A 20,258-nucleotide genomic window follows, 5' to 3' on the forward strand; every position below is an offset into this window, starting at 1 on the left:
CAGCAACAGCAACAGCAACAGCAACAACAGGAAAAGGAAAAAGAGCAGCAGCAGCAGCAGCAGCTTTCAAACTGCTCGCTTTCAGAAACGGAGAACTGCCACATCGCGGAGAACTCAGGCGCCGCTTCTTTGCAGCTGGACGACGACGCTGGAGAGAGCCCGCAGCAGCAAGAGCAGCGGCAGCAGCAGCAGCAGCAGCAGCAGGAGCATGGGGTTTTCCTAGCGAGGAGCGGGGGCCGGGGGGGCTCGCGAGGTGGGTGTCGGGGCGGGCGCCAGCAGGTGGGTCGGCAGCAGCAGCAGCAGCAGCAGCAGCTGCTGCTGCAGCAGCAAGACCCGAATCTGGTTTTTGCCCACGCGAAGCTCATTTCAGCACTTGCCATTCGCAAAGGCAAAGGCTCGCAGCTGCTGTCGCTCTCAGACCCCGAAGGCACTGGAGTGCGGCAGCTGGCAGATGGCAGCAGCAGCCCAGTTTGCTGCTGGGGTGGCGCTTTTGCTGTTGACGGCTGCACGGAGGAGTACTTGATTTCCCTCGCGCGCTTCCTCATCACGCAGGTTGCTGCTTACGAGGCAACGGTCGGCGCCAGCAGCAGCAGCAGCAGCAGCAGCGGTAGCAGCGGCAGCAGCAGCAGTCTGCTGTACGGGCCTTTCTGCCAAACGCTCATTGAAAAAGCTGCTGCAGCAAACGTCTATGTCCCGCCGCTCGAATATGTGCTGGCTCCCGACCCAGCAGCTTTCCAGGAGGAGGCAGTGGCTCAGCAGCAGGACGCCCACCAGCAGCAGCAGCAACAGCAGCAGCAACAGCAGCAACAGCTTCCCGTTGACCCAGAGCTGGCAGCAGCCATGCGACTGCAGCAGCAGGGCTCAACAGGGCGGGGGGCGCCGTCGTCGGGTCGCGGGGGCAAGCGCTGCAAGCGCCAGCGCGGCGACAGCAGAAACCCAGAAGCAGCAGCAGCAGTAACAGCAGCAGCAACAGCAGCAGCAGCAGCAACACCGGGTCACGGCAGCCTCACCCCGGGTCTGATGGATTGCGACTCCCAGCAAGGAGACTGCATGTCGGATGCAGCGGCTGCAGCGTTGAACATGCGCAAAGCGGCGGCCCAGCTGCAGCAGCAGCTGCAGCAGCAAATGCAGCAACAGGTGCAGCAGCAGCTGCCGCAGCAGCCACAGCAGCAGCCGCAGCCACCTGTGGACGAACTCGAGACAGCTGGCGTAGAACCCAAAGATGAGCTGCTGATTGACCCCTTCGAGGAAGCATTGGTAGGCGCAAGACACACCAGGAGCCGTTGAACTGCTGTCTGCTGCTGCTGCTGCGTTGCTGTTGCTGTTGCTGCTTCTATTGCTGCTGCTCCCGAAGCTGCTGTTGCCTCTACTGCTGCTGTTGCTCCTTTTGGGCTTCCTGCGCCGGATCTGCTGCTCTCGCTCAGCCTGCTGTGTCTGTTGTGTCTGCTGCTGTTTGGCTGCAGTGCCAGCGGAGGCCTTTGCCGCTTTCGCTGCTGCAGCTGTACAGACACCCGGAGCTGCTGGAGCTGCAGGATTTCTTCCGGGTCTTCTCTGAGTATCTTCAGTTGCTGCCCCCTTCGATTGACACTCTGGAGGTTGCTGTGCTGGGGCCTCGGGTGCAGCCCTTCGCTCGTGCTGCTCCTTCTGCTGCTGCTGCTGCCGGCGCTGCTGCTGCAGCTCACGGCAGGGCAGAAGGCCGCAAGGAGGACACTCCGCCCTCGCTTGATTTAGTGGCTTCGGTGCACCGACTGCCGGAGGCTGATTGTCTGCTGCAGCTGTGGCAGCGTCAGCAGCAGCAGGAACAGCAGCAGAATCAGCAGCAAAAGAGCTCAGGCGACTCCTCTGCGGCAGCAGCTGCAGCAGCTAATGGTCTGGAGAATAGCGCTTCAGACAGCTTTGGGGCTGCTCTCCTTGCTGCTGAAATGCCGGCGACAAGAGGACCAGCTGACGGAGCAGCAGGGGCAGATGCCGCAGCATCAGCATCAGCAGCAGCAGTAGGCACTGCAGCGGGTCATGATGGGCGTGAAGAAGCCAGCGGCAGCGGGTGCGGAACTCGCTCGAGTGACGACCCAAAAGCAGCAGCAGCAAAAGCAGCAGCAGCCGCAGCAGGCAGAACAGCAGCAACGACTCCACAGGCAGCAGGAGATGCTGCAGTGGACTCTGCTGCTGGCAGCAAGGAGCCACTTGCTGATGCGTCAGAGTCTGAGGACGAAGAAGATCGCGAAAGGAGCGAGGCAGCTGCGGCCAAAGCAGCAGCAGCAGCAGCAGCAGAAGCGGAGGCATCTGCAGCAGACGCAGCAGCAGCAGCGCTGGACGTGAATGTGTCGGAAGCCTGTGGGGAGCAGCTGCCCTTCTTCCTCGGGGACGCGCTGCTACTGCGGCTGCTGCAGCTGGCGGTGCTGCAGCTGTCGGACGCGATGCCGCGAGTAGCTGCTGCTGGCAGCATTGCAGCAGAAGCTCTTGCCCCTGATGAGACACAGGCTTCTGCTGCTCTGTGGCTGGGAATAGACTCTGGGGTTTACAAGCAGCAGCAGCACGTGCACTCCAGGAAGCGGCGCCGGGCGCGGCACGACGCCCACACCTGCGGCTCGGCAGAAGACGGCAGCAGCAGCAACAGCAGCAGCAGCAGCAGCAACAGCAGCAGGAGTGTGCTAGGCCGCAGCTTCAGCAGCTCGGTGGCTGATCCTGCCTCATGCGCAGCGGCTGCTTCTGCCTTCTTTGCCTGCACTGGGGGTGGGCGTCCGCAGGAGCTGCAGCAGATGCGTCGGTTGATAGCGGGGGACTCGCTGCAGCTGCAGCTGCAGCAGCAGCAGCAGCAGCAGCAGAATGAGCAGCTGCTGCTTCTCCCAGGAAGAGCCCTGAGTGCCCTCGATGGCCTCCCCCTAGATCTCAGGCTGCTAGATGCACTGACAGCTCCGTTGCTGCTGAAGAGGCTTTTGTTCGAGTGTCTGTACACTCCAAGGCGGACCTACATTGCGCCCCCCCAGGTGTCGGTGCCCGCTGCGAATGATGAAGCAGCAGCAGAAGCAGCTGCAGCAGATCTGGAGGGGCTGCAAAGTGCTGAGGAGGTCCCGCAGCCTTCGCAGGACTCACTTGGCCCGTCGCAGTCCCCGGGAGAGGCTGAGCAGCAGCAGCAAGAGCAGCAGCAACAAAAAGAAGAACCTGTGCGGCAGAAGCCTGAGCAGCATGAGAACGGGAGCCAGCGTGAGCAGCAGCAACAGCAGCAGCAAGAACAGTGGCAGGAAGAGCAGCTTGAAGGGCATCAGGAGATGCAGCAGGAAGAGCAGGAGCAAAAGCAGCCGCGCGAGTTCGAGTCAGAACAGCAGCATGAACAGCAGCAGGAGCAGCAGCAGGAGCAGCAGCAGGAACACCAGTGGCAGCCCGGAGCTGCCGCTGCAGCCACTGCAGCAGCAGCAGAAGACCCCAGCACAATGGAAATCGACGGGATGGTGGGCAGCGGCAGCACAGTAACAGCTGTGCCTGCTGCTAACGACGTCTCTGCAGCAGCCGGAGGGGCTGGAGCTGCTGCTGCAGCAGAGGCGCCTGTTGGGGGAGAGGGGCCTGCTGCAGGAGGGGAGTCTGCTGCAGGAGAGAGGCCTGCTGCAGTAGAAAGGTCTGCTGCAGCGGAGGGGCCTGCTGCAGCAGAAGGGTCTGCTGCAGCAGAGGGGCCTGCTGCAGCAGAGAGCCCTGCTGCAGCAGAGGGTCCTTCTGCAGCAGAGGGTCTTGCTGCAGCAGAGGGTCCTTCTGCAGCAGAGTGTCCTGCTGCAGCAGAAGCAGCTGCGCCAGGCCAAGACACAGCTGTCGGACCTCAAAGTTGCGCTGCAGGAACTCCTGCGGATGCAGCAGCTGCAGCAGCAACGCACAGAGAGCCTCAGGCTGATAGTGGTGACGGGGAAGGGGCCGGCTGCTCAGAGGCTCCCAATCTGCTGCTCGAGGAGCCCATGGGAGCAGGAGCAGCAGCAAAGCCGGAAGAGGTGGAGGCAGCAGCAGCAGCAGCAGCGGGAGACAGAGCACCTGCGGAATGCAGCAGCGGCAGCAACAACAGCAGCAGCCAACACGAGGCTGCGGCCGACGACGACGCGTCTGAAGCAAGCAGCACCGAAGGAGATCGTGAAGAGGACGAAGAGAGAGCAGCAGCAGCAGAAGCTGCTGCTGCTGCTGCTGGGGGACTTCCTGCAGTTGAATGGGCGCTGGACATAAGCCGATCTGAGCTGTGTGGCGTCGAAGGGACCTCTGTGGACCGTTTGTTGCTGGCCCTCCATGCGCTGCGGTAAGCACCTATGCTGCTGCTGCTGCTGCAGCGGTGGCTGTTCGCGCTGCTGCAGTGGCCTTGCTGCTGCTGAAGTCTTTAGTCGCAGTGCTGCAGCTGCTGCTGTAGTCTTTAGTCGCAGTGATGCAGCTGCTGTTGCAGCACGTAGGTTTGGGCCTGCGCCAGCCGCCGCCGTTGCTTCTTCCACCGCTGCTGCTGCTGCTGGATTTGTAGGCCTCTTGCGGATTGGGTGTGTTTGTTACTGCAGGTGCAGCAGCTTCTGGCTGCTGCCCCGCGACATGCGCTGCTTCCTGCTGCAGCAGCTGCAGCGGCTCGTATCTGACGGCTGGCAAGGAAAGTTCTTCTTAGACACGAAGCTGGAGGGGCTGGCCAGGGCTCGCCTGAATCTGCTGCGGCTGAAGGTGGCTGCTGCGGGCCCCACAGAGGAGGAGCACCTTGCTGCTGCTGCTGCTGCTGGGGCCGCAAGCGCTGCTGCTGCTTCCGAAGCCAAGACAGAGAAGGTAGGCGAAGACGGGTCCCTTGCTGCTGCTCAGAGGCGTCTGGGAAAACAACTGCTGCAGCAGCATGAGGAGCTGCTGCTTCTTTGGCCGCGCGTGTGCTGCAGGAGGCCGACGAGGGCCACGCAGCTGAAGACGCCGAAGGGGCAGGTGCTGCAAATGCAGCAGCAAAGGATTCTGCTGCTTCTGCTGCTGCAGCGAAAGAGGAGGGCGGTGCGTTTGTTCACAAACCCTAACTTTAATCACTGCATCACTGCATTAGGTTTTTTCTTGTTGCTAATGCAGCGCTGCTGTCTCCTGCTGTGCTCATTTTTGGGGCCTCCCGCCCATCAGAAGGCACCCAGGGGGCCCCTTGGATCCAGTACCCTGAGCTGCTGCTGCTTCTTGAGGTGCTGCTAATCTTGAGTTGCTGCTGCTGTGGCGGCCCATAGACTGCAGGCTAGAGGTGTTCAGCGGCTGTGTGGCCGCTGCTGCTGCTGCTGCTGCTGTGCTGTTGCGGAAGCGCCCCTCGAGATGTGCGTTTGCTGCGCTGCAGAGGAAGCAGCAGCAGCTGTGGGCGCTGGAGGCGGGGGCCTGCGGGCGCAGCGGCGGAAGCCCATGGGGAGGGTCTCGAATGCAGAAGCAGAAAAGCTGCAGAGTTGCTTCGTGGTGCGTTCTGAGGCTTTGGGTGAAGACAGATTTCTTAACAGGTACTTCGCCTGTGTGTCTGCTAGCGGCAGCATATCTCGGGTCTATGTGGAGGCTCACTGCGAGCCGTCCCCGCTGCTGCTGCTAATGCAGAAGGCAGCAGCAGCAGCAGCAGCGGCTGCCGCCGCAGTAGCTGCTGCTGCCGGCCCAGCCAACAGCCGCAGCAGCTCCGGCCATGCATCGGAGGCCGAGCCGGCAGGCGCTCAGCTTAGCCAGGGGCAGCAGCAGGGGCCAAACTGCGTGGGCGAAGACAGCAGCAGCAGCGCGAGCAACGGAAGCAGCAGCATGGGCCACAATGGCGACAGCAGCAGCAGCAGCAGCGCCAGCAAGAGCAGCAGCAGCAGCAGCAACAGGCAGAGCCTGCTGAAAGTTTTCCCCTCGTCTGCGGACGCTGCTGCTCTTCTCAGCACGGGCAGCCTCTCAGAATGGCCAATAAGGCGGCGGCCCATAAAAGTGGAGTCTTTGGCTGCCTTCCTGCAGATGCTGCAGCAGCAGCAGCAGCAGCAAAGCACGTGCTTCTTCGTGCCACCAACCGTAGATGCGCTCCGGCAGCTGCGGGCTGCCCTCTCGCCTGCTCTTAAGAGAGAGCGCAGCTTGCGGCAGTCTCTGGGCCGGGCCATAGAGGAGGTGAGACTTTCTGCTGCATCCATTGTTGCTGCTGCTTTGGCTGCAAGGAGTGCAGCGTGACGCGCCGCCTCAGCAGCTGCAGCAGCAGAGCTGTTTGCTGCTGCACGCATCCCTTGTGTTGCTGCTGCCGCTGCTGCGCCCTGCTGCAGATGGACGCGGAGCAGCTGCAGCCTCTTCGAGCCGCCCCGGTGGTCCCGCCCTCGCCTCTTGCTGCTGCAGTTTGGCTGGCCTGCAAGCAGCTGCATGCACTCAACCTGTCGTTGCTGCCGCGCTGCTACCCAGTCCTTTGGCAGCAGCAGCAGCAGCAGCGACAGTTGTCCCCGTGCATGGCCTTCGCTGCGGCCCTTACAGTCCTCGCGAGAGCCGCTTCTTGCAGCTCCACGTGCTGCCCTGATGGCTCTTCTTACAGGCAGCAGTACACAGTAGGAGACGGAGCGGCAGCGGCAACAGCAGCAGCAGCTGCAGCTACGAAGAGGCAGCATCGGCAGTACTGGATGGAGCAGACGCTCTTTGTCGTAAGCTTCGGCTACCGCAGCTGCTGCTGTGGTTGTGGTGCTGGTGGTGCTGCCGTCGCTGCTGCTGCTGCAGTTGCTGCTGCTGCTGCAGAACTCATGGCATGGCGCTTACTTCATGGTTTCTGCGTGTAGTGCGGCTGCTGCTGCTGCTTTTGCACTGCTGCTGCTGGCGTGCACGGCGGCCAATGGAATTACGGCGCGTGCTGCTGCTGCTGCTGCTGCTGCTGCCATTTCGCTTTGCTGCGCTATTGCAGGGGGTATTGGCGCAGCTGTTGCTCTACGTAGAGTCTCTCGTCGATGCTGCTGGTGCTGTGCATGCGAAGGCTTGGGTCTACAGGCGGCACCAGTGGTCACAGGATCTGCAGCGGCTGTCGGTGCAGTTGCCTGTGCTGCTGCCAACTCCAGGGCAGCAGCAAGACCTGCCGCCGGAAGCTTTGCGTCCTGCTGCTGCGAAGCCTCCGCGAGCAGCAAGTTCCCCAGTAGAGCCAGTGCGGAAGCACTCTCGGCTTCTCGAAGAAGACCTGGAGGAGCCTCTAGTGGCTCCGAGCAACAGCAGCAGCAGCAGCAGCGCTGCGGCGAAGTCGCCGGCCCTCTGCAGCGCAGGCTCAGGGCCTTCGCATCAACCGCGAGATAGTCCTGATGGCGCTGCAGCGTCTCGAAGCTCCCCCGGAGACACGGAGGGCCCAGCTGCAGGAGCAGGGCTTGCTGCTGCTGCTGCTGCTGCACTAGAAGGTGCGGAGCAGCCCACAGAGACACTCCTTCCAGCGGAGCCGCTGTGCTCTGTCACGAAGGCCAGCGTAGAAGCTGCCATTGCGGCAGCGGCGGCAGCTGACAGAGCGGCCCAAGTCCCAGCAGCAGGAACAGCAGCAGGAGCTGCAGAAGACGCCGAGGAGGCAGCTGCTGCGCGGTTTGCTGCCCTCGTGCGGTGCATGTCCTGTGGATTTGGCTGGGACGAATCTGCGCTGCTGCAGCTTCTGGAGCGGACGTACGACCAGCTCTTCGGGGAGGCTGCAGCAGCGCCAGCAGCAGCAGCAGCAGCAGAGGCCAGCAGCAACAGCAGCAGCAGCAGCAGCAGCAGCCTCGAAGAACAGCAATGGCGCGAAGTGCGACGCAGGCTAGACCTAGTGCATCTCTGGGGCCTCTATGCCAATGTCTGGAAGGCCACGGGGCTGGACTGCCAGCGCCTGGCGGACTTAAACGCCCCCATAGACAGGTGGGGCTTCTCGGCTGTTAGTTTGCTGCTGCTGCGGATGCAGCAGCAAGTGAACACGCTGTGTGCACTCTGGGGGGACTGCCAACAGTTGTTGCTGCAGAGTGATCCGTGGTCGCCGCTGCAGCAGCTGCCGCTGCTCCAGCAGCATCAGCAGCACCTGCAGCAGCAGCTGCTGCAGCTTCCTTAAATCTCCGCTGTGCGTATTGCCCAGAGGGCAGCGGCCTTCTGCAGCAAGTGGGTGCCTAAAGGGGAGAACACTTGATGTGGCACCACCTGCCGCCTTTTTGCTGCTGCTGCTGTTGCTGCTGTTTTCTTACAGAGACGCGTTTGAACAGTTGCTGGCCTCGGAAGCCCAGCGGCAGCAAATTCCGCGGGTGGGGGATTCCCTCTTCTTCTTTAGGAAGGGGCACTGCGAAGTAGTTAGCTCTTTGCGCCAGGTGCGTGCGTCCCCAACTTTCCGCAGCAGCAGTAGCAGCCGGAGCAGCAGCAGCAGCCGGAGCGGCGGCGACAACGCCAGCAATGGGAGAAGCCGCTGCTTGTGTGTTTTGCTGCGTCTGCTGCAGGAGCAAACGACGGAAGGGTCCAGCTATGGAAGGACTTGCTGCAGCCTTCAGGTTCCCGATTGTTTGGGCTGGGTGGAGCAGCTCCGTGTACATCAAATTGAGTTCTTCGCGGGGTTCGCGGGTTTGCTGCCGCCGCCTCTCGAAGCCGCGCCGCCCCTCACAGCAGCAGCAGCAGCAGCTGCTGCTGCTGCTGGCTCTGGGGCCACAGCCGGCACGACTCCTGTTGTGCAGCACAACGCCATACAGGCAATGCCTAGCGGATCAACAGATGCAGCAGGGGTCGGCCTTGTTGCTTCTTTGTTTTCTTTTTCTCTTGAAGAGGACCCTGTAGTCCTTGGCCTCACGAAGCCTTCGCCGCAGCAGCAGCACGCTGCCACGCCTGCTGCTGCAGCAGCGGCACTGGAAGCTGCTGCTGCGGATCAGTCAGCAATGCAGGTTGATGGTTCCCCGTCCCCTGACGCTGCAGTAGCTGCAGCACCTTCAGCAGCTGCAGCAGCACCAGCTCCAGCAGGAGGAACTCCAGCACCAACCACGCCCGCTGGTGCCTCAACCCCAGCCTCTTGGAAGAACAGCTGCTCAGAGCTGCAGGCGCCTGACGGCTTGGTCTCAAAGGCCTTTCAGGACTTCTTGCTGCAGGCGAGTCCCTTGTCTTTGGCAGCAAAAAGCGGAGCAGCAGCTCAGTTGTATCTCCAGCAGCAGCTGCAGCTGCAGAAGCTGCTGCAGGAGCAGTATCAGCTGGTGCAGCAAGGCGGCGAAGTGCCCGGAACTGCTGCGCTTGACGCTTCTCTGTGCCCCCACTACAGGGTTGTCTGCTCAGTGGCAACTCGGTGAGCTTTGGTTGGTTGCTGCGTCTCCTGCTGCTGGTGCTGCTGCTGCTTACATGCCTGGGGGAGACCTAGGCCCTTGCGCGGATGCAGCTTGCTGGATCTCTTGCCTCTGCAGAGCCGTAGTGAGAGGCGCAGGATGGAGCCTCCTTGCTCGTAACTGCAGCAGCAACGAGGGGCGCGGCCTGCTGCAGCCGTAGCCTGGGCTGTGGCTCTTGCTGCTGCTGCGATTGCTGCTGGCGCTCCTTGCTACTTCACGTTGCTGCTGCGGATGCTGCCGCCGTATGGCTGCAGCCTAGCGGGCAAAGTGTAGTCCGGCTATACAGCTGCTGCTGCATCCCTTGCTAAGGTTTTCTGGCGTCAACTTTTACTGGTGTGTGGACTATGGAGTTGCGGGGCTGCGCTGTGTCTTTGTTGCTGCGCAACAGGAGGCACCCAACTGCAGCGGATTCTGCTGCTGAGGGTCTGGACGCGCTTGCTGCTGTTGCTTCCACTGCAAGCGAAAGCCGCGTCACCAGATCAAGACTCGCAAGGGCACCGTCAGCTGGGAGTAGCAGAGCCGCAGCAGCAGATGCGCAGCAGCAGCAACCCGCAACAGCAGACGGCACGATAGCCTGGGGAGCAGAGAGGGACCACCACAGCCGCGAGCTCGCGATTGCTGCTGCAGCAAACGGCCACGGAAGCTGCGGGGGCCAAGCGCTGCCCCCCGGGGCTATTGGCCCTCAGCTGCGCAGGCGCTGGGTTATTCTTAGTGTTCCTGTGCTGCAGGGGAGCAGCAGCTTTCTCCTTCATTGCAACAAAGTCCTGCAGGCACTGGATATGGGGTGGTGTTCTGGCATGCGCTTCCGCATGCAGCTTGGCTGCTGCCAGGCCGCTGCTGTTGCTGCTGCTGCGACCCTCCCCCCTGTCCCCAGAGGCCTAGGACTTGCGGTTCTTGATTTCGTCCTGCAGCAGCAGCACCTGCAGCAGCAGCAGCAGCGGCTCGCCGGCATTATCCGCCGTATTGACACCAGCCCAGAAGGTTTCTGGCGCGGGGTTTATGTAGACTGGGAGGAGCGTCGCGTTGCAAGGCCCGGGGAAGCAGCGGCAGCAGCAGCAGTTGCTGCTGCTGCTGCATCAGGTGCTGCCACGTGTGTTTCCCTTTGGGACCTCGAGCCTCTCAAACGCCTTAAGCGACCTGGGCAAGAGGCGTGAAGTGTGCTGCTGGCTAGCCAGTTAGCGAGTCAGCGAGCTCTCTTAGATGCTTTTTGTTTCCCTGCTCTGCTGTGTTGCGTGGGGAGAAAGCCGCTAGCCCCAGCCAGCAAGGTTAAGGGAGAAAGGCGGCTCTCCTTAAAAGATGTTATGTGCCTCCCTACAGTGCATTCGCGCTGCATGCAGATCAGTGTCCTTTGCGGGCAATTTGCTGTTCCGCGGAGCAGCAGAAGAGTGCCGAACTCCTTGGTGGGCTCTGCCAGGAACCTGGCTTGCGACCCGCTCTCCATAAATGTGACTTCTTTGAGGCAGTAACAGCAGCAGCAACAGCACCACGAAAAACAAACGGGAAGCCAGTCTCTTAAATAGAGGCGGAGTTGGCAGAACCTACCACTACAGCAGCCAGTGGACTTTTTTCCCTATCTACAGTTGCACCAGCTGCAGCAGCTGCAGTTGCGTTCGCTGCAGCGGCTGCAGCAGCTAGAGTTGCGTACGCTGTGCTGCATGCCACGGAGGCAACTCAGCAAGAGAGCAACGCTCCTTTGGCGTGTATAGAGCTCAAAAGACTTTTAACTTTCTGCACAGGGCCCATAAGAGGGCCGTCAAATGGCCATCGAAATGGTACATGCTGTGAAATAAATTGCTCTGAGCTTGCTCCCCTCAGCACTTAAGAATGCAGCAAAGTGGCACGCTGCTGCTTGCTGCATTTAATGACTAGTCGCAAGGTGCACCCACTCCTGTATTGTCACTGTTAACTACTGGGAGAAAGACGCCTTAGCTGCCGCTGCTTGTGGAACTATCAAGTTGCAAATCACGCAACACATGTCTTTTATCTTGTACGCTCCCGTGCGCGTACAAGCCACTTGGCTCTCCCTCGGCCTTCAAAACAATGCATGTCCACCCTGGACTTGAACAGCAGTTAACGGCCCGCTTATGCAGCTGCGAATGCTGGTCGCTGGGTGCCTCGGAGGCAGGAAACCGCCGTGGCTTCACCTGAGGCCAAATCCAGTGCAATTCTGAATGGCGATCAAAAGCAGCCGCGCCATTTTCTCTTCGCTGCTGTAGTCGGGCAGCAACAAAAAATTAAAACACGTGTGAGCAGTGGGAAGCCTGCGGCACGGAGCAAACAGCCACAACAAGCAAGCATGAATCCATGAAATACGTTTTTTGCAACTTCGTTCTAAGCCGGCTACAGTTGGCTGGTCCACAAGGTAAAGCCGCGGCATCTTCTGCTGCTTGAGTTTCAGCTCAGCAAGCAAAACTTCACAAAGAACGAGGAGACCACAAAAATGGAAAGCTGCTCAAAAGTCTGTCCAAACTGCTCCAGACATAGTCACAACGCAGCGCCCGGAGATCCTCCAGAAACAAGCAAAGAACGTGGCGAGTTCAAGTAATCGTGAAGAGCTGCCGAAAAGCCAAAGGCCATTCGGACTTACCGTTCCGTGTCTGGGCCGCTCCGGCCAATGGTGAGGCGCAGCGCCTGCGGACCCCCCAGTGGCACACGATCCGAACCTGAGAGCCGCAGCAGACAGCAGGCAAGCAAAGCGTTGCCAGGCGCGGTGAAGCTTCGCAGCGAGCTGCCAGCGGTTCCCGAAGCTCGATGCTGCCAAGGCTCCTGCTGCTAACCTGTTATGAACATAAGAAGCTTCTTCTTCTCCTCCTGAGTAAAAGTCCGGCAGACGTTCCAAAACATTGAAATCGCCCGCGAGTCCTTCGTGTATCCGTCCTGGTACGTCACTGCCTGCGCCCTCGTCACCCACAGGTAACAAGACACTCCCTAAGGCTCACCACGTCTGGTTTTGGAAGCGAGCGAAGTGAACTGCCTGCCGCAACCTCAAAGGCTGTGCCGTGTGCCGGCAAACTCGTTGGAAATGCGGTGGGTGAATGGGCAACAAGCTGCGTGCGTCTTTCACCTTTTGTAGCAACGAAACATCCAGTTCCTCTTCCTTGCCTAGAAGGAGCAGCTGCAGCTCCTCCGGGCGGAACAGAGAAATTGTGGTCTTGTCCACGCAGCGGTAGAAGCCATCTTCAAATGCGCTGTACTGTTCGCGGACAGAAACGTCAAGGACGTGTTCTAAGTACAGCTGAACGTATTCGTCACTGCTCGTACATGCACCCCACGCAGCACCTGCAGACGACGCTGGCGGTGTGAGCTGCTGCGCCTGCGCTTTCAAGCTATTGCCTAAGCCAGTAAGCTGGCGAAATCAGTTTTATAAGCGCCACTGCAGTGGACAGCCTGTCCTCGTTGCCGCTGTCTCACCGGTTTTCTAGTGTAACCTTGTCGCTGGGATCGTGCGAACCCAAGGCGTCCTCCCGAACTTGTCCAAGGAAATCGGATGCGACGTTGAAAGTCAGGCCCATGGAGTCCAGCTCCTCTCGCGAGGCCCGCAGCACACACACAAGGCTCCTGCAGCCGCAGCAGCTCGCAGCAACCCGCAACAGAAGACACTCGAGAGCAGCACAGCTGGCGTGCTGCAGCCACCAAACGCCTCCTTTGGTAGCTCCTCCGCTATCGCTTAAAGCCAAGACAACTTCTAAGAAGATGCACCTGTATGAATTCACGGGTATGGCTGCAGTCTCAAAGTCAGTGCTAACGGGCTTGCCTGGCAACCTGCGGGTGCAGAGCGTAAAGATCTTCTAGAGAGGCCGCCGGCCAGCCCAAGAGCTTCTTAAAAAGCACAAGGGGAAAGTTCATGGGCATTAGAACGGCGTTGTTTATAGCGAGGCCGCAAAGAATGCCTATGAGCTCAAAACGATATCGCCCCTCCAGCGAGTATGGGCAGAACCAGTGCATCTGGCTTTCCTCGTCAAGGGAGAACATGCCGTAGTCAGGGCTAAACAGCTGCACATATAGCAAACACAGCAAGCTAAGCAGCAGCTAATCCCGTGCTGCAGGAAGAAGATCAGTCCCAATTGCTGCTGCTTCTGCAGCCCTACCGCTGCAGGCAATATAACACGAAACAGCTAGCACGAAAGAGGCCCATTTGTACGTTTTTAGTGCTTTAAGCTCTCGAACTACTTAGCTGCTGCTGCCCACCTCATCGACAAGAAGCTGGAAGAATTCCTTGGTGACGCCACCCTGGTCGACGCCTTCTTCCCCGATGAATTTGATCTTCAAGGCCTTACGGAGGTTGGTGTTGTTGATCTGGCTGTCCCGGCTGCTGTTGCATGCAATCTGCTGCAGCGTATCTTGCACCAAGTGAGACCGACGCACCCGCAAGTACAAAAAGGGCAGCGGGTACCCAGCACCGCCGGTGCACAACGCCAAGACGGCGTCCATCTCAGCCTGCCGTGCCTACGCAACAGCAGCAGCAAAGACATGCAGCAAAAGACCCCTCAACCGCAGACAAAGCTCTCCTACTCTGTGCTGATGCATCCCACAACTCCTGTCGGAGCAAGGCGCAAGCACCGCAGCCAACAAGTTCAGCATCAGCGGCAGCTTGCCTCTCCATTGCAGGCCCTCAGCTACAGCGTAACCCGCGGCTGCAGCAGCAGCGGCAACCTCAGAAAAAAAGAACCCGGAGGACCCACCTGATACTGCTGCTCTATTGCTGCCTGCCTCCGGAGGATGTCTGCCTTAACTGAGGCGTCCAGTACGAAGGGATGCGCGAGCAGTGAGAACGCCTGGTTCGTCATGCTTCTTTCTGGAATAGAGAAGTGCGAGAATGGGGCATTGGCTGCCGACGCTGCTGCAGCTGCTGCTGGGCTTGAGAAGGCTGCAACGGGAGAGGCAACGCCTGCAGCGAGAGCTGCTGCCGCAGTCGAATGCTCCGACAAGGCGAAAGGAGAGGGCACTGGCGCGAAGCCTTCGGCTGCTGCTGCTGCAGCAACTGTCCGCAACAAATTACTACTAAATGAGTCTTCAGCTGTATCTACAACGACTGCATCCCCGCCGGGACCTTCAGCAGGACCGCCAGCTGCTGCGTCATCCGACGGCGGCCGCAGTGCTGCCATTGCCTCAGCTTCTACGGAAAACAAGGAATCTACTGACATGGAGCGCACGGCTGACCCCGTGGCTCTCTCACTTCTTGGCGCCACCTCTGCAGCCACTCCTGCTGCTGCAGCTGTGGCGACGTTGGAACTCTGTGGCGTTGCTGCGCCAGCGTTCGTTGCAGCTGGTCCTCCTGCTGCTGTGGGAGCTGCTGAACCAGCCCCAGAGGTCCCTGAAGGTTCTGCTGCAGGTGCTGCGTCTCTCTGTGGCGGGTTCTGGTCCTGCTGCTGCTGTCCCCGCCGCCTGCCTTGGGTAATAGGTCCTTGCTCCCGCTGCTGCAGCGCTTGCTGCAGCAGCCGTGGCGCTATGCCGCGACGTAGGCGCAGCCAAAGCGCAAATTCGTGCTGCAGCAGCTGGCTATTGGAATTAATGGCATCATTGTGGAACAGCGTGAAGTCGACCTCCCTTGCCTGCTGCTGCTGTTTCAGCAGCTGCTGCTGTTCCAGCATTTCTGAGGCTGCCGCTGTCCCGCCTGCAGCTGCAGCTGCGGCCGCGTCTGCAGGTAGCTCGTTAAACCCTAAAGCTGTTCTATCCAGCAGCTGCAGGTTCTGCTCTTTCCAGTGCCTCAGCTGCAGACGGTGCAAATGCCTGTTGACGTTTGCAACATACAACAGGTGCAGCAGCTGCAGCGCGGAACGAAGCGCCGTTTCCGCTGGGTGTTGCGCTGCCTGGAGGTAGTGCCACGACTCCAAAGGCCCAGCAGAAAGCATGCGGACTGCAACAGCCACAGGCGCAGCAACAGCACCCCGCCGATAGCATCACCATCGAAGGAAACAAGCAGCAAGAGGTCTACACAGCCAGTGCAGCATGCGGCAAACGCGCGACCCAGATAATCAGCAACGATCACAGCAGCAGCAGCAGCAGCAGCAGCAGCAGCAGTGCGAAGACCAGCAAAAGCACTAACGGCCATCCGCACGAAAAGGGCATAGTGAAGACAGCCTCACCTGTGATGAGCTGTTGAACAACTGTTATGTGCTGCTCCATGTGAGATGCCGGGACCTCGCCATACCTAAAGAGAACACACTGGCACAGCAACAATACAGTGGCAGCTCTGGCAGGCGTCGAGGCTGGCAGCATCAGATACCCCGAGACGAACACCCAGCTAGCTCTCTAGAAAGCTAGCTAGCTGCAGAGAACTACTAGAGGAAAAGACGCTAACCACTACATCTGACAGCGCCAGCAGCAGATGCAGCAGCAAATTCACCAACAGCGCTTGCTGCAACGCACCACTGAGCGATTGTGCGGCGCGAGGAATGCGGCAGAGAGGCAACGACCTCACAGAGCTTTGCAAGCTCCGAGAAGTCTACAGACTCTTCTAGGAAAGGGCATTCTGCAACAGCCAAGAGGCATGCGCACACCCTCCACAAAGTGAGACTAAGGAAGGAATTCCAGGAACAAGGTACCCCAACTACAAAAAACAGAAAAAGAAAAAGAGCCTCCAGTGCCCATCTCAATCTTGCACTCCAAGAGGCACCAGCACTTGCACACAGTAGCAAACAAACAGAAGCTGCAGTTGTCACTCCACCCAGGGGCCTTGCACTGTGCATACCTAAGAGGATAGGGATAAACGCCAGCTGCTGAGGATGCCGCAGTGAGCTGGCCCTTCGCAGAAGGACGTAGCAGAGGCTGTTGATCCTTTCTAGCATTAGTTCTATTGGGTCCCAGCTCCCTGCAGCAGCACCAACGCCCGCAGGCTGCAGCAGCAGTGCATGCATGCGCTCGATTGCCAGCATGCCGGAGAAAACAGCGGGAACAAAGGTAGCATGGCTGGCTCGGCAGCAGCTCCCCTGGCTTCTAAGCACGAACACTCAACAGCAGAAACCTACAACAGTCAGCAGCAACAGCAGCAGCAGCAGCAGCAGCAAACAGCACGCGTAAAACAGCAAGAAGCACCGTCAGACGCGGAAGTAATTGCAGCCCTCGCAGCTGCTAAAACCCCAGAGTAAAATCTCCGCACTGCCTCAAGGTCAACTGGAAAGGAGGCCGATTCCCCCTCAGAGCCACTGTTGCTGCGGTCGTTCCTGCTGCTTATGCCGTTGCAGCCATTCAGGAGATTGCTGCTGCCGCTGCTGGCCTCACGGTTGCTGCTGTTGCTGCCGCCGTTGGGCAGTGCAGCGCTCAGCTGGGAGTCAGTGCTGCGCTGCTGAGGGGCCCAAAAGACTTTTGAAAGTCCGTAGAAGCTGTCGAAAAATACACCTGCAGGCAGCCCAAGACCAACAGAAGCAGCAGCAGCAGCAGATTCCAGCAGCAGCAGATTGCAGCAGCAGCAGCACTTCAATCTAGCCAAGGCCCGCGCCCAGCCTGCCGTCCTCAAGCAGCAGCAAGAAGCAACCAACGCTACCTGCCAGCCGCTCCCAGTCCTTCTTCGTTCGCAGGAACTGCAGCAGCGTCTCTGGCGCAGTGTCGAGCAGCTGCTGCAGCTGCTGCTGCTGCTGCCGCGCGGCGCACAAGCGGGCGCAAGCTGCTTCTGCAAACCCACGGGACTCTGTGCTCGCCGGCTGGCCGCTGTTGTGTGTGCAGCTGCTGCTTCCGCTGCTGCTGCCGGCCGCAGCAGCAACTATTTGCTGCACTGCCTCTGCCGCTGCTGCAGCTGGAACAACACCCCCAAAACGCGCAGCAACGGAAAGCCTAAGCAGCTGGTGGCAGTGGCTACAACAGAAGGCACTGCAGCAGCAGCTCCAGCAGCACTAGCAGCTACTGCTGCTGCAGCCGGCCCAAATTAACAGCTGCTGAAGCAGCAAAAGCAGCAGCAGCAGCGGAAGCAGAAGGCCTGAAGTACAACGCCGCTGCAGTGACCCTCCTAAAGTGAATCTCACCCTTGTCATCCTCGAGTTCTAGGAGCAGGAAACTGTCCTTCAGACTCTCGAAGGACTCTCCAGGCTGTATGAATCCCTCAGCGAGTAATGCAGCCACTGAGGGAGCGCAGCCCACAGCTGCGCTGCCTGCAGCAGCAGTAGCTGCTGCTGCTGCAGTGTCTGCTGCTGCTGGAGAAGACTGCTCTTCATCTAAAGGCTCCATGGCTCGTGATCTAGATGCGGATGAGTTCGCGAAAACGGCAGGTGAGTCAACTTCTTCGGCCGCCGCCTCGTGGTGCCGCAGGAAGGAGCCGCCCGCAGGCAGCTCTTGCTGCTGCCGCTGCTGCAGTCCCTGCAGCTGCTGACGTCCTTGTTGCTGTCGCTGCCCGTGTGGTTTAGGGTGTTGCTGCTGCTGCTGCGGGCCGCCGTTATTGGCCCCTGTGCCCTGTGATGAAGCCGCTGACCCCATGAGCCTTCAGAGGGGGGTGTAGCCTCTAGCTTTCCTCTGTGTGTGTGTCTGTGCTACAGGTCCGCTGGCGTGGCTTCAGATGCAGAGAGGGAGGGAACACCTCTAATGGTACAGCTGCAGCAGCCGTGCAGCTGCAAACATAATTTTGAAAGGCGGGTGGATTTGGGCTGCCGTGCCCACAGCGCCATAAAATGAAAATAAATTACCTCAGCAGAGCTGCAGAAGCTACCCTCGAAAGATAATGGTGTTACTGCTGCTGCGGGGCTTCCTGCTGCGGCATAGAAATCACCGGATCGCCGCTTCTGGACGACTGCGGCCGAGGATGAGGCCGCGTGAACCAGCAGCAGCAGCTTCCGGTGCAGCAGCAGCCAGAAAAGAACAGGAATGAACCGATACTTCTATTGGATGATAACATTAAATTTAACGAATTCGCGCAAGTGTAGCGGAGTTGCTGCCCCAATGGTAGCTGCGCGGCAACCAGCAGCAGCAGCGGCGATTGACTCGACGGATCGCTGTGGCACAATGTTAACGCCTAGGGATTTTGTGTAGTTTCATAAGGCTTTGAAGGGAGAAAAGAGTTTTGGTCTCATTAATAACATATTAAAAACTGTCTAGAAGGGGTCCGCACCTTCCAATAACTCATAGGTTGCTTGTGTGCTTACACTTTGTCCCATAATCACCGGTTTCTTTCGCCCTAGGAGAGGTGGGAGGAACCTATTGATAAGTGAAGTATATAGTAGAGGCGGTCTTGAACGTTACTACTGCTTAGGCAGAGAATGTGTACACCTGTGGCGTCATGTCGCGCGATATCCAGTTTCCCCGCAGGAACACGTGCGAAGTGTGTGAATTGCCCAACAGCACTCCCATACAGCTGAGAGCTGGCGATTCGCCATATAACTTGTAGAGGAATCGATACATGATGCAATGCGGCATTCGCCGTGTAAGTTGTAGGGGCATGCATACATGAGGCAATGTGGCTTCTACAGTACGGATCTCGCAGCTTTTCGCCTAGGCATTGTTTTTCATGGAAAATTAGTTTTCATCATTGATGTCAAACTTAGGAGGACCCAAAGAATTGCACTGGTCGTGTAACTGGTTGGACGGTCTCTAGCCTTCTGTCCTGCAGCGTCAGAATTGCGAATCCGTGATCATGGGGAGCGCAATAAGAGTAGTCAGAACGGCAACGGACATGAGGAAAATTACTAGCTCTAGGCTTTGAACATATCTGGTCAGTTTGCTCATTAATAAAGCTTTAATGGCGTAGCGGCAGCGCTATAGATGTTATGGTGCAGAGGGGCGCAATGGGTGACAATTAAGCGTTGGACAAGGGCACTTCTGAGCCCCTTTACCGAGGCTTTATGGCATTAAGGAGTTGAATATGGGATGCCTATATGGTGCGCATATAAAACGCATTCTGATGCTCTCAAAGCGCATGATTTCCGGGAAATCATGCGCTTTGAGAGCATCGTCCCGTGGTGACCTGGAATGCCCTGCGAGCGGGAACCACCTTCATGGCAATGTTTGCAGACAATATACCAGGAGAAACCCTCTGATCCCACTAGTTATTTCACGCGAGGCGGGTCGCTGAGCTGTGCCGTGTTCGTGGCTTCTGCAGATGCGCACCGTACTGTAACTCTCTGTTGCTTTGCAGACTCTCAACTCCAAATTCACTTCGTCGCCATCTAGTTCCGGTTTTGTTGGTTGTGTCAGTAGTCAGGTAGAAAACTTACGGGTGAGTTGAAAGTGTAGGGAGTGCATATCGCATGATCATTGTCTCAGCAGTGACCACCGTCTCAGTAGTGGTGCTGTTAGGCTTTCTCCAGTTAAAATGCTTACTCATAATTATTTACTTTAGGACCCCTCCGCTTAGCCAATGTCGCTAATTCCAGCAGTGTTCATAGTGCAGCTGAGTCCGTTTCCCAAGTGCGTCGCCACTATCAATACTACGTTCTTGACTAAAAGTTGTTGCTTCACTGGTTAGGACTGGTGTGACAGTGTTGCAACCTTAAGTGGCTCCTCCACACAGAAAGCCGAGACCTTGCAAACGCCGCAAAGGGGCACCTACTGATGTATCTCACTCAGCAGGTGCCCCTTTGCGGCGTTTGCTGAATGGTCCTAATTGAAGATCATCCACCGTTGTGCTCGCCGTTAGACCCAGGACCGAATGTCTAATTGTTCAGTGAAGTCCATGGACGAATGAGACGAAAAGTGGAAGCGTGCATTCTTGTGCTAGCCCCATCCATAGCTACGAAGGTAACACTAAATCAGCTCATGAAAGAATTGCTTCATGAGCCTGGAAACGAGTTTACCAAGGGGAACTTATTAAACAATGTATAACAGTCAACTAAATGCCTCCACATTGAGGCGTGAAGTAATAGATTGAAATACAGAAGCGTCATCGTGTTGCGTGCACATTTCTCACGACGCAATTAGCCATCAGGGCCTGCAATTAGTCTTGGAGGCCTGTCGATGCGCTACTAAATGCCATGCCACCGCTGTGCTGTCGCGAATGCTGCAGCTTACATGGCCCCACAATGCTATGCAGCACTCTGCTTTGCAGGTAAGACGCCGTGCCAACATTACAATCTGTGAGGACTCCGTGAAGGATGCCCATCT

The 20,258-nt window shown here is 58.5% G+C and overlaps 2 protein-coding genes across 2 annotated transcripts in view; one reads left to right on the top strand and one right to left on the bottom strand.

The window, feature by feature from the left end:
• The window catches only part of ETH_00004500 (Chloroquine resistance marker protein, related, related), a gene marked incomplete at both ends in the record, with an annotated part of 11,393 nt that extends 1,003 nt beyond the window's left edge, over positions 1–10,390 (top strand). The window contains 10 exons of the mRNA XM_013373153.1: positions 10–1,257; positions 1,464–4,270; positions 4,518–4,770; positions 4,875–4,980; positions 5,303–6,081; positions 6,231–6,596; positions 6,851–7,809; positions 8,129–8,246; positions 8,373–9,199; positions 9,625–10,390. Of these exons, the coding sequence (XP_013228607.1) occupies positions 10–1,257; positions 1,464–4,270; positions 4,518–4,770; positions 4,875–4,980; positions 5,303–6,081; positions 6,231–6,596; positions 6,851–7,809; positions 8,129–8,246; positions 8,373–9,199; positions 9,625–10,390 (8,229 nt within the window). The remainder of the gene's footprint in view (positions 1–9; positions 1,258–1,463; positions 4,271–4,517; positions 4,771–4,874; positions 4,981–5,302; positions 6,082–6,230; positions 6,597–6,850; positions 7,810–8,128; positions 8,247–8,372; positions 9,200–9,624) is intronic.
• Positions 10,391–11,142: 752 nt separating this feature from the next.
• ETH_00004505 (E3 ubiquitin-protein ligase, putative) lies at positions 11,143–17,642 on the bottom strand (the record flags this gene model as incomplete). The annotated part of the gene is made up of 15 exons (XM_013373154.1): positions 11,143–11,266; positions 11,381–11,497; positions 11,824–11,899; positions 12,014–12,128; positions 12,301–12,487; positions 12,648–12,794; positions 12,991–13,229; positions 13,425–13,682; positions 13,919–15,093; positions 15,323–15,387; positions 15,606–15,708; positions 15,928–16,047; positions 16,272–16,574; positions 16,720–16,968; positions 17,195–17,642. The coding sequence occupies 15 exons, from the start codon at positions 17,640–17,642 to the stop codon at positions 11,143–11,145; spliced, it is 3,726 nt and encodes a 1,241-aa protein (XP_013228608.1).
• Positions 17,643–20,258: the final 2,616 nt, after the last annotated feature.

Source organism: Eimeria tenella, genomic scaffold (genome assembly GCF_000499545.2).
Source record: "Eimeria tenella Houghton genomic scaffold, Eth_scaff121, whole genome shotgun sequence".
Lineage (NCBI taxonomy): Eukaryota > Apicomplexa > Conoidasida > Eucoccidiorida > Eimeriidae > Eimeria > Eimeria tenella.